At 30.5% G+C, this 13,747-nt stretch overlaps 1 protein-coding gene across 7 annotated transcripts in view; it reads right to left on the bottom strand.

The window, feature by feature from the left end:
• Window positions 1–10,039, bottom strand: part of LOC111634730 (inactivation-no-after-potential D protein-like) — a 43,390-nt gene extending 33,351 nt beyond the window's left edge. The window contains exons 1-2 of one of the 7 annotated variants that reach the window (XR_002758272.1): window positions 9,695–10,034; window positions 1,594–1,790 (exon numbers count right to left, since the gene is read on the bottom strand). Coding sequence is in view for 6 of the 7 variants with exons in the window: in XM_023379566.1 (XP_023235334.1) it covers window positions 1,594–1,790; window positions 9,695–9,818 (321 nt within the window). In the remaining variant the exon portion in view is untranslated. Of the gene's footprint in view, window positions 1–1,593; window positions 1,799–8,191; window positions 9,293–9,687 lie in introns of those variants that run through there. The other 6 variants (XM_023379566.1, XM_023379567.1, XM_023379571.1 and 3 more) reach the window with 6 other exon arrangements.
• Window positions 10,040–13,747: the final 3,708 nt, after the last annotated feature.

Raw genomic sequence — 13,747 nt, 5'->3', positions numbered from 1 at the left:
GTCAACTTATTTCTAGACCAAGTACTGTTGGACATATTACTCTACTGAGAGTCAAGAGAATGCCTGTTGGACATAATCTGAGGGTTACCTCAGATTATGTTTAACAGGCATTATATGGTTTCCTTTCACACTCACCTTCACTGATATATGAGTAGAGTTCACAGGATATAGTCTGTTTACAGATAGATCCAAAACTGATAGCAGCATTTGTACAGTATGATCAGGTAAGGGTTGTTTTTGTCTCATTGGGTAAGTTTTCCATTGTGTTTCAAGCAGAGGAGCTAGCTATTATTTGATATGCTTGCATTATTTTATATAGAAGTCTTTTTAATAAGACTATCTACATTTTTCTGACAGTCAAGCTGTCTTAAATATACTTGACTCTTGATGGATTACTTAAACACTTGTTTGAAAGTGTTGTCTTCACCTCAATGAGCTGGTTACCCATAATAGGGTCTTTCTGTTGTGAGTGCTAGGACATGAGGCTTGAAATGTACTTGCTATTTACACTAGCCAAACAGAATGCTTCTTGCAGTGTGTAGCGCCTTTGTAATCCAAAAAGATAATTGGTAGACGAACGAACAGCAATTTTCAAATTCAAATTGCTGTTCATTCGTCTACCAATTATCTTTTTGGATTACAAAGATGCTACACACTGCATTTGATGATACAGCAACCACATCCTCTACAGAATGCTTCTTATCTCTTTGCAAGGATGGAATCAGTTCATGGCATTTCTTATAACATTTTCTTTAGAGTTGTTAAAGATTGAACCAGTGTTTCTCAAACTTTTGCTCATGCAACCCAATATATTTGTTTGTAATCATCTGCAACCCAAATGTTTATAATATAAAATTTTAAAAAACATGGAAAATTGAGTCACTGAATATTATATAATGAAATAAAATTATGCATTATTGATAATTGATATAACTTCTACATGTGAAAGGTATAGTACATTTGTATTACCACTGGTTCAGGCCAATTTCAAATTGTAATAAATAACTTACTTCATATTCAATTTTTATTACCAAAATTTAACAATTAAAAAATGTAAGACTGATGATTGTAAATAAATAGACTGTTTCAAAATTATTCAGAAGTGTTTTTATTTTGAAAACTTTTACAAATTTTTTTATAAACTTAATGAACCTTTTTTAAATGGGATATAAAGTGGGATTACATAATATGTGCATTAACTCTAAGGACGCGGTCAGCATCTCTCATGTATGTAAATTTTGTTATGAGGGAACACCCCCCATAACTAGCTTTAATTTATAAGTATTTCACCAGCATTCGACGTTTCACAGGCTTAATTTTACACTTGCTTAATCGTCATTTCTACACGAATGTAATGTTCTATTTTTTAATAATAACATTGCTGTTCTAAATCTAAGTTTGAATCGCATTCATTTGGTTGCTTGTTCCATTTCGCACTTATTTGAATTCCTCATAACTGTAGCCTGAGGAAGACCCTGATAGGGTCGAAAACGTTCGCTGTTTTGTAAACACATTACTGGAGTTTCAGAAGGTTTTTATGTGATGAATAATACTGATATTTTTTATGTCATTAGAATGATAACATAGCATTACCTCTAATAGTTCATCTCCAATTTTAATTCTTCCATCTTTTGCTGCATTTCCAGAAGGATGTACTCCACATACAAAAACACTCATTTTTGTCCTATCTTTATTTCCAGCCAAACTTAATCCAAGTCCATTAGGACCCTTTTGAAGTTCTACAACAATAAGTTCTCCATTCATATCACCATATTTCTTCTTTATCTTTTCTATTTAATAAAATAATATGTAGAAATTTTAAAAATTTAAAAATGGTATTTTAGATGTAAATTTAAAAGTTTGAGTACTAATTTAAATTTAAGTGATTATGTAAATTTTAATTTAAATATTCAATTATTATACTGAAAAATATCAAAAATAGTTCAAAAAGTATTAATTAACTAGTAATTATTTAACAAATGGCTACACAATATACTATAATTATAAATGAATATTTGAGTTTATGACAAACAATTTCAAATAAATAATTTTAAAATGCTTATTTTCTAACAGTAATGAAATATTACAACAATGTTACTAAATAATAAATTTTTGGTATTTGTAACTCATCATAATCAACTCTTTTTGATTGGTTGCTGGATGAAGGATTTTTTTTATTAATCTTCTGCATCTTCATTTCTTACAATCTAATCTTAAATTGTCTAAATCAGTGGTTCCCAATTAGTTTTTCCTGCGTACTACTTCAAGAAAGAGCTCAAACTCGCATACCCCTTATAGCAGAAATTCATATTAATCCATACTAATATAATAAATTTGAAGGTAATTCTGTCTGGCTGTCTATCTGTTACCTTTTCACGTCTAAACCACTGAACAGGTTTTAATAAAATTTGGCACAGAGATAGCTTATATGTTGGAGATGGACATAGCATTTTACTGCGAGAAAATATCTTACTCTCACGAGAAAATTCGATATAATGCAAGTGAAGCTGTGGGTAGACAGCTAGTGATAAATAGAATAAGTTTTTTTACATTTATTACCTTTAAAATACAATTCTAATAATAATGAAAATAACATACGGTTATTTAATTTTAATGTGACAAATGTGCACGATTTTCTTTGCACAACTTTGTAAAATCTGGTTGCTTTTTGGTCAGTCAGCTTCAGTCTCGAGTCATCTTCGAGTTGAAGTCAGTGATGATGTTTAGTTGTCATGTTTGTCATGGCCGAAAATCCACTCACGCAGAGATATGTTGTGCAAAATAGTAGTAAATATTTTATTGCCTATTTGCTGACATGATAATAATGATAATTGTACAATTAACAGTTCGAACATTGTATTCGAACCAATTAACGGTTCAAATACAATGTTCGAACCATTTTAAATTTGAAATTGTTATTGCACAAGAAACAAAAATTGTACAATTAACACAAATTGTGTTAATTGTACAATTTTTGTTTCTTGTGCAAGAATTTCATTTAGGTATTGTCACAAATGCATTTTTTTGATGAAATTTTGAGAATATTTTTAGTTATAAATAAACAAATTTGTGCATTCCACATCATGTTGTAAATTGCCAAATTTTTGATGGTCCACCCATTATTTTTTTGATTGCTTCATCTCATGCATTTAAATTTTAAATTGACCAATTTTAGATTGCCACGTGTACCCCTTCATGCAATTTTGCGTACCCCTGGGGGTACGTGTACCACTAATTGGGAACCATTGGTCTAAATTATTAATTATTATTAAGCTATCAACATTTCCCTGCCAAAAATTTCTTTAAAGGTCCGAATAAATGAAAATTCGAGGGGATCAACCTGAAGTATGGCTTCTACCATACTATTTTAGATGAAATTTTTTGTTTTTAACTACGTTTAGTCTTCATTGAGTTCTTAGGTGTATTAAATTAATAACATTTCAGACATTGTTATAAATATTTTTATATATTTTAATTTTTTAACCAAATGTTTGAACCGTTTTAAATTCGAATTTGTTATTGCATATTGGTTCAATTATAGAATGATTGTAAATGTTCCAGAAAATTGATCAAATTGAAATAGTTTGTTTGATTCTCAGAAATTCTCATCATTCTCAGCGGTAGGTGTTATATAATAATTACTATGGTTGTTGAAATACTGAATATAAATGGGGTTTGCTTGCAAAACCCCAGAGGGTGAAGTTGCGGATAACAGCTAGTTTTATTATAAAATAAACAATAAATAAAGTTGAAGTTGATATTTCTATTTTTTTGTCTACTGTTTAATAAATTTTTATAAATATACTTATTTAATTCTCTATAAAAATAAATAAATTTAGTTTATATGCATAAGAAAATTCCTAAATGAAGAAAGTTATCTGTTGCAAATATTTTTGAAGGTTTACTTTACATACATAACATGTAAAGTTTGTGAGAATGGTTTTTTCTCTTTGTCTAATTTTAATTTATAAAAATGTTTAATCTACACTCCTGTTTGCAGTTTATGTAATAATGTAAAAGTGTGTGTGAATATAAAAAACTAAATATATTTTTATTTTAAGAAATATCTCCAAATTTCTTCTCTAATTTTGCATTTCGAAACTAAATAAATTTATCGATGTACTTTATCATACAAACCATTGACATAACTTTTTATTTTGAAACCTACTTTGTTAAAGCCTTTAATTATGTGCCAGAGTAACTTCTAAATGAAAAAATATTCTATTTTAAATATAAAAGGAATTCTGTGACCCAAACTCAAAGGAACGTGCAGTTTATAGCACATAGATAGCGAGAAATCTATATAATGACCTTGGAACTGCTGATCAAAAATGGCAGCTCCATAGGGAACATTGGTGGATTGACCTTATGTTTATAGACCTTGTTTATATGTGACATGCATACATTACAAACACGAGTGAAGTGGCTACTTTGCAGGCATTTTGAAAATGACAAAATAATCAGCTGCCATTTCCTACAACAAGACCAGACCATTCACCAGACATATACCCATGTGATTTTTTGCTTTGGGGATATCTAAAGAATGTTGTTTAATGGACAGATTACAATTTAGCAGAACTGAAAGCCAGCATCAAGAATCATATCCACAACATCTCTACTAAAACACTCAGATGTCAAACATGTTATTTTGCAATTTCAGCTAGCATTGGAATGCAAAGGAGCATTTGTTAAATCACTTGTAAATGTTTTTTAATTACAAAGTTAAAAAAAAACATTTACAAGTAATTTTATGGCTTTCTACCAAAATAAAGCATAAATTGTACCCCTAACAGCAAATTTTTGAACTAAATTTTTATCTTCAAATAAAATTCCATTACTTCACAGATATTCATACAAAACTAACCAGTGTTTTATTTCAGACCTTTGTAAAATCAGAACTTTAATTATAATCACTCTGTATTTATAATAAAATATAATTTTCAAAAGTTGTAGTGTCAAGGAAAACAGAAACTCAGGAACAGAATTGAAACAGAGTTTTCATTTCGGTTATGTTTATGTTTTAACTTGACTCCACTAGTGCCAAATGTTACTTGGAAATGCCCCACCTGTCAATCAGTTCAGTAATTCCTCTGCACTTTCCATTTCTGCACTGCTTCATTTGTTGTTTCCATTTAAAACATTTTATAACTAAACAATTCCACTTTTAGGATTTCAGTGCAGTATATCAAACTTTCCTGCTGCAATTCCAAATTTTTCACCAAGATTTAATGATGTATTTTAATGATGTATCCTTAAATTCTTTACATTTTTTTTTGTTTTTGTCATATAGACATCTATATTTTCTAACTTCTTTGATACACAGTTCTAAATATATTCTCATTCTCTTCACTGTATTTTCCGCTGTTACGACAATCTACTACAGTATGATGGAAAAGCGGAAGGAAAATGGATAAGTTAAATAATTTTTAACTCTGCGTTCAGCCTTGTTTCTGTCCAACTGAATATTCCAAAACTGAAACTTTTGTCAGTTTGGCTGTCAGTTCTATGATTCCGTTGTGGATTCAGGTAAAGCTTTATGCTTTCAAGTATTGGCAAGCCCCAAATCCGACAGAGGGCACTGTTTTTCAGCCAAGATGGCTGCCGAAACAGGTAAGGAACCGACCATGTGTTTATTCAGTGCCTGAGCCGATTCAGTTTCCATAGATGACGACTACTGCGAGGATCAAATGGAGAACAAATAATTGAATTTATGTCAAATTCTAGACTATATCGGCGACAGGAAATGTTGTCCTGTAGAAGGCGAAGCCGTTTCGGATGCTGGACACATTGTATTTTGTGGATTAAACTCTAACAACAACACTGAATTTCATGTTGTTGCTTTAGTGTTGCAATCTCAGATATTGTCATTTTTATACATCTCAATTACAGGAGAATGCACGTGCAAAGTGGTGCTGTCTGGTTTTTGTAAACATGTGATAAAAAACTGCTTAAAATATTTAAACACTTCTCATCTGTTAACATGTAATAAACATTTTATCACATGTTAACAATTTTGAAAACAGACATAAGGATTGCCATTTTTCATTTACAGTAACTTGGTCGAATTTTGTGTTGCTGTTTCTATTACTATGGATTTATTGATATATAAGACGTTATTAGTCATCTTGCATTAATTTTCTTAAATATGAACAATATTTCAAGAAAGTAATCCATTCAATCTCATCTGTATTAATATTTAATATATATAAAAAAGAAAGATTATTAGTTTGTTCTTTATACATTTTGAAACAGTTTGAGTAAATGCAATGAAACTTTTCAAGGACCATTCTCTCATCTATGAGGAGGTCAACAACTACTTTTGGTCCAAATTGACTTCAACTCCTCTGAACAGGCCCCATTTCATCTGTCCAGCTGAATGGTGTCATTCGAATAGGAAAATTAATACAAAGTTACCAGTGAGCACAATATGTTTTCAAGGTTTCCGAGTTTAAATATTTGATCCATTTTTTGAGAAATTTGATTGTTTGGCCGATTAACATTTTGTTGTGAATGGTACGTTAGAGTTAACATTAGAAAATATTTAGATGTCTAATTATCTTTTTGTACAGGCGGAAGTCAACGACTATTTTCTATTGAAAAATATCAATTCATGACTACTTGACCAACAAAATTGCGCCATTCCGTATCCTCTGAGAATCGCAATAAACATGGCATCAATAGGCTAAAATTACCAAACTCTTAATATGGTTTTCATTTTAATGTTTGTTGTTCTTAGTTTTTGCTGAACATGTCTGCTAGTATAATATACAAATTCTAAGTCATCAATATTTTAAAATGGCTTTTTTAGTATAAAATGGAGTTTTCAGAAGTAACAAACTCGATTTAATTAAAAATTCGTCTTGTAATTTACATATTATTACATTTTAAGTTTTGCAGTAATATGGAGTAACAATTTAAGCTACAAAACAGCTAAGCTAAACAGAAATTACAAATAGAAAAATATAATTTATTCGTTTTTATGGTGTAAATTTACGGGCCTAATATTTTAGTTCATATAGCATAAAACAAAACAAAATTTTATTATTGGTTTACATTAATTATATTAAAATGACCATTAAAGTATTTCGTTTGTTTGTTAAGTTATGGCAACGCAACACTTGGGTGATCTGCCTAGGGGGAATGCCTTCCGGGAGATATTTTTAAGGGAAACTGGCCCCTATTTAGTCGTTACAGACGTGGAGAAAACCCGAAAAACTCCACGTGGCCAGCGAACCCACGATTGAACTCCCAGTGTTCAGGGTACAAAGATCACTTGACCACTGGTGGGCCAAAAGTATTTCGTACATTGAATAATTTCTACAAATATTCAATAAATAATGATTCAGAAACAATTAAAACAAGAACACGCCTGAATTCTATTTGCCGAGTTTATTTTCTTTCTTCTGAACGTTTTCAGCCTTTAGAGACACAAATACAGTGTTAATAAAGGACTTGATAACACGATTTTGTGTTGTTCCGTCTGCCTGTGCAAGCATGGCACAGGCAGACGGAACAACAGTCAAATGGGATGAAGCGAAGATCATTAGAACGATGCACTCACCGTCCATAGCAACGGAAATAGAAAAAATAGAGATAAACGTAAAATGAGGAATCGATGTCTAAATGCAAAAGATGCAAATGCATTATCAACAGCATGGAAATACAAAATTGAAAAATGTATGGGTTTTAATAATCCGTAAAGTAAGAACTGAAAGTTATAGGAATTTTTATATTGTTGTATATTTAGATGCGTGTAAATTTGTTATTTAATTTTTGCTAATATGTAGCACGTTTAGTGATATATTTAATTTAATTTAATTAATTTATTTGTTTATTTATGTAATATACAAAAAGTTGTTAACATATTCAAAAATTCAAATAAATAAAAAATCGAACGAATGGTTCCATTTTGGAACGATAAAGGAAAACCTGAAGACGGCCTATCCAAATAGGCTGAAAACGTTCGGAAGAAAGAGAATAAACGCGGCAAATAGAATTCAGGTGCATTCTTGTTTTAATTAACTGATATTGCTGAGAAAGAGCTAGATAGATTAAGAAACAGTTCATTCATGTTAATTTCTTATTCTAATGAAAATAGTCTGCTGCTAGAGAAAAATTGTAAAAGCCATTTTTATTTTTTATTTTATTTTAAACTTTGTTTTTGGGGCAAATAATATAGTCTCAAATATACCTGTGTTAAGTCAAAAGAAGCTTAAGATATTTCACGGTGAATACCAGCCAATCACTGTCGAATTTAAAACTTCGAAATGTATTGATTCATTTCAATACCAATTAGTTATTCATCAAAACTGAACCTTATAAAATGCACAATATTCTCATCAGATTTCTCTGAAATATCGAAAAGAATTTATTTAAGCATTTATCTTCAGCATCATTATCATTTCTCTTCTATTGTGGCAATAAGTTGAATTTTATTTTATTTTGCTTATGTCATAAAAGAAAATGAATTGACTGATAGTGAGATCGAACAAATCATTTTTCTTTTTTTTTCATTTTTAATTTTTTCCATCCTGTCAGCACTATGAGGGCCTTTTTCCATACTCATCTGGAGTTCGGCTAGACCTACAATGGGGGCGGCCGAGTGATGAGAAATGGCATCAGACATATCCTGGGCAGACCATCCGCGAAACATTCCTGGGGAACTCAGATTCCTGCATCCCAGATTCAAAACCTCTGCTTGCCAGATTCGATCACAAGTTCCCGAGATCGTGTGTCCACAAATCATGACTGTGGAATAGAAGCAATACATTTGAATTGTTTAAATACCATTAAACAATTCAAATTTATGGTTTCCACCAAATATATAGAAGGAAATTAACACATATCATAGAAAATAATCCTCAACTTATCAGAGTTCAAATAAAATATCACCCTTAGAAATAGAAAAGTCATAGCCTATATGAATTTTGTACCTTATCACTGAATTCTGATTCTAAAATATGACTTTAAAGAAATAAAATACGGTAATTTCCTTTCTTAACTGATATATAAATGCTTAGAACTCTTATTATGAACTCAGTCATTCGTATTTAGTATAGAGGGAGAAAGTTATTTTATCGATTTTCTTTAAAAACGCAATGATATCTATGTCGAGTTATATCACATATTCCTTTAAAGACGTTTAATAAAATTTTAAAGATCTTCATCTACCAAATAATTTCAAAAGTCATTATAGTACTTCTCTGTCTACGAACATGACGAATTTAACAGTTCCGAAAAATTTCCACGAAAGAACTGAAATTAAGCAGTATTGATATACTGTATAATAGTGATATGTATTAATCTCTGAATTATATTCGACGAAAAATAATTAGACTATAATTTAATTTACTAAATTTTTTTTAAGTTAATGAACAAAACATTTTATATAACCTTTTTCGTTAAAACGATTTGTTTTTTCGTAAAAATTTACTTTTTGAAATACAATTCAGTATCAATTTTTAATAGGTTTTATAAAAATTTGGGTTTTATCATATTATTAATTAATTTCACGGATTCCTATTTGATAAAAATTGAACAACTACATTCATAAACAAGCATTTAGATATCTCTTGTATTATTTCTATATTGAAAAAAAGGCTTTAAAATAATTTAATTGTTAGTATTCAATGCTAGAACACTATATATATATATATCGCTAATGATATAATTTAAAGAGTGATATACAGTATACTTGTTTGGAAATAACTTCGAGTAAAACAGCGAAGCCATTTTTGGGACGAGACTGTCTCGGGGAGTGCGAGCAACGCATGCGCAAATCTCTCACTCGCGCCTGTTTGTAGAAACAGTTTCAGCATTTCTTATTTTCTTTTGACCCGGTTCTCGGTCCCGACTACCTACAAGTCTGGTTTATTTTATTCCCACTGTCGTCCGTTGTCTGTCTGTCTTTCCTCAATCTCAACGGTGTTAGATAAATTAAATTCAAGATTAGATATGGAAAGCTTAGGGGCAGAAGGCCCCGATTAATCATATATGAACTTCCTATGCAAACTGTAAGTCACGTTATTTCAATTTAAAACTTTTCTCCTCAAAAGAGTTAAATGACCGGCACGACTCCATTGCTAACAGAAAAGTATGACGTACAGTACAGTAAGGAACACGATATTACAGTATTAATTTGAAATGGAGAGCATATATTTTAAATTAAAAATATGATTAGAAATTACAGCCGGGCATTGTGATGATGTCACAATAAATAATTTCTCATTTACTTGTGTGTTATTGCCGATTTAAAATTGTTATTCAAAAGGTAAATATAGAGCCTTTGGTTAAAGATTCGGTTGTGAGCAAGATCATCGTGTTATATATGTACCAGGAATTCCGATTCCGAAATGTGTTTCAAGTAAAAGGAAGTTGTTACGAATAGGCATCGCCTTTGGGTTGCGTCGCATTATCCCATCAACCAGCCAACCTTTCGAATTTCTTAATTTTCAATTGCTTACAAATGTTTATATTGGGATTACGACTTTCATTCACTAAATGCAAACTTTCTGAGTCCATGATTTTGCTTGTACTTTTCAGTTAGACCATTACTTCTGAAACTAGTGATGTAACAGATTAGCAATGTTTTTCCCAAACTGTTAGGGACTGGTACCGAATTCTTGCCATATTGCATGCGAGTGTTAAGAAATAAGAAAATACTATAACGCAAACATTCTATTTATCATTCACTTCTTCTTCAGCTGTAAGTCGATATATTACTGCAAACATCACTCACCACGGAACCTCCTCTTATACTTTAACGACTACATTATCCAAAATCATAAAAATACATATAGATTTAATGTTTCGTTGCTGATCTCCAATTTATACGATCTATAACAGGTCTCATCACAAACACGTCTTACTTTTGTCACAGTTTAGTATAAATGTCCTGGCTAATTTTGATATAACACGAGGAATCGTTTTCTTTTATAATACCCAGTAGTTTAAGTCGCCCGACTTTATCATAATCCTTCTTCATTTCAATAAATATTAAATAAAAGTTATTTTTCTTTTTCTTCTGACTTCCTCATATGTTACAGAACAAAAAGATTGTCTATATTTTTGACCTACTTGGCATAAAGCCAAAGTAGGTAAAAAATATTTCTATAATTTCTCCACTATTAAATAGAGGAACCGCCTACCAGAATTTAGAAAATGTTGGAGAAAATAAGACATTTACTGGTCATATTTACTGGACATATCACGTTGTCATTGTATTAAAATATTATTCTCGACAGTTTTCTATTTTTTAGTTTTTTTTTTTAGTATATGGGTTACATTAAAAATTATGAATACAGTGCGCTGTATATATTAGATATTCCTTTGTATTGGTTAACTAGTGGTGCTATAATTGTTATGTTGTTGCGATGCGTTTGTAAGCTGACAAAGGGTCCTTGTACCCGAAATGCATCCTTACCTAAATTTGAAATGTGATTATTAAAGACTAAGTTTATTGTAAAAGTTCTGGTCCTTCTTTCTGTCAGTCTTGGTGTGATAAGCCCACCAAACTGTTAAATCCTATTTTTTAGATTATCCAACTCTAACGATTCTAACTAGATGTTTATTCATATCATTATAACAGTATCTACAAATAATTTATTTTCAAATGACATCATTTATTTTCATAATGTTTAAAATTTTATTCGTGTAAATCACAATTTTCGGTACCCTAACATTACTCGAGATATGGGAAAGTGGACAAGTATTCCAGAGCTGCCCTGATTAAACCGGATCAGTTTGTCAATCTACTTTTTATCATTACAAAAAAATCCAGCAACGAGTTGCGTAACTTTCCCGGTTGTTAAGAGATTTTATTTAAAAATAACTTTTATATTATTAATAGGGTTAATAATATAAAAATTAATAATATAAAGCTATAAATAAATAAATAAATAGTGTGTGGTGTCATCTGAGATTTTGTTATAAATAACTTTCTATATTATTATTATAAAATAGCAAAAAGCTTAATTTTGAGGGCAGGTATGAGTTTTATAAAAATATTGTAAATGCTAATAACGAGTAAAATTGTTTTTAAGTCCGACTACTCTCGAGATATAATACATGGTCCTTCTAACTCCCTATCCCTTCAATTTTAATTAAACTTAACCACTAAAATTTAATAGCATAAATGCCCTTAATATACAAGCTACCACGTCAAATTTCGTTTCTTAGTCATTACTACATCTTGAGATATTAACCGAAATAGACGCCAACACACACGCGAAATATTTTTTGCCTTTTTTTTTACTATTTTGTGTTCAGGTGGTCTCAAAACATGGAAATTTACAAAAAAACCCGAAAGGTCGAATTTGACACGATTCCAATATTTTCCCTTGTTATGTATACGTAACAACGAGAAAGTAAAACGTAAAAATGACTGAAATACTTTCACATTTGTCTTAGACATCTAGAATATTTGGAAATAAAAAATAAAGAAAAACTCAATATCATTGGCCAAAAAACTTTGGAGGACAATTTTCTGCAGTTTGTATCAAATATTCCGAAAATTAAAGAAATTTTAATACATTAATAAAAAAAATATCTATATAATAAATACGATTACTTTATTTGACAAACATATGCTCAATATTGCCTAATGCGGATATCCCGGGATCGACTCCGAGCAAACGTTTAACCTCAGAATTTCTCATGGGATCAATAAATACACATATAAAGTATTGTATTAATATCTGCCATCATAAAATCGATTGTTACACAAAATGGTTTATTTTAATCAATACACTGGAACAACTTGAAAAATGGTCATCATGCAAAAGTACTCATTAAACCAAACACGTTAGTCTTCAAAGGGGCCACAAGACTGCGCTATCGGTTTCATCACAGATGGTGCTACAATCGGTAAAAATAGGATCAACTTCATTTTCTTAAATGGGAATCCCCATTTTTTTATTGCATATTATTGTTCTACATAAAAAAACAAACTTTTATCTATCAATTGTTCTGAGCGTTTAAACTTTTGCGCGGCCGCCACAACTTGTAGATAATTTTAACACACTTTAATGGACGGTGGATTGGACGATACGGACTAGCACAATGGTCCGCACAATCGCCAGACTGCAATTTTGCAGATTTTTATTTGTGATGATATTTAAAAATGCTATTTACGAACAGGAACCAACAAGTAGAAAAGTTATGATCAGGAGAATTCGAACAGCTTGTACCACGGAACAAGTTACTAATAACTAAGAGAATTTCCAACAGAGATTTACGCAGTCAGGAGAATGAAAATGTCTTTGAACATCATTTGCAATAGGGAGAAAATTACAAAAGACAATGGAACTCCCTGCACGTTAATTAAGCACCCTTAAAAATTTAATTAACATGAAAACTGCATTGAAAAAATTTAAGATTATCTCAAGCACAGCTTAAGGACAGATTTTAATAATCAAACAAGATCAACGTCATCTATTTATCATAAGCATGATGACTAACACGCTGTAGAACAAATTTTTGTAACAGTTCATTATTTGAAGAAAAGTAATTTTTGATTAAAATTCCACCAAGTAATAATAATTTTCCAATCTTTTTATTAACGTTTTTTCAATGAACTTCATATTTGCACTTTCAGTAGCTGCGTAAAAGTTCAAATGTTAAAAGATGTAAGTGCATCTTTCAGATAAAAATTTGTTTTTTTTTATGCAGAATCATAATAAGCAATAAAAAACGGAAATTCCTATTTAAGAAAATGAAGTTCACCTTCCATTCGCCAACTGTAGCACTA

This window comes from Centruroides sculpturatus, unplaced genomic scaffold (assembly GCF_000671375.1).
Source record: "Centruroides sculpturatus isolate CEXI.00-Female unplaced genomic scaffold, Cexi_2.0 scaffold462, whole genome shotgun sequence".
Classification (NCBI taxonomy): Eukaryota; Metazoa; Arthropoda; class Arachnida; order Scorpiones; family Buthidae; genus Centruroides; species Centruroides sculpturatus.
This window is presented reverse-complemented; position numbering and strand designations above follow the sequence as displayed.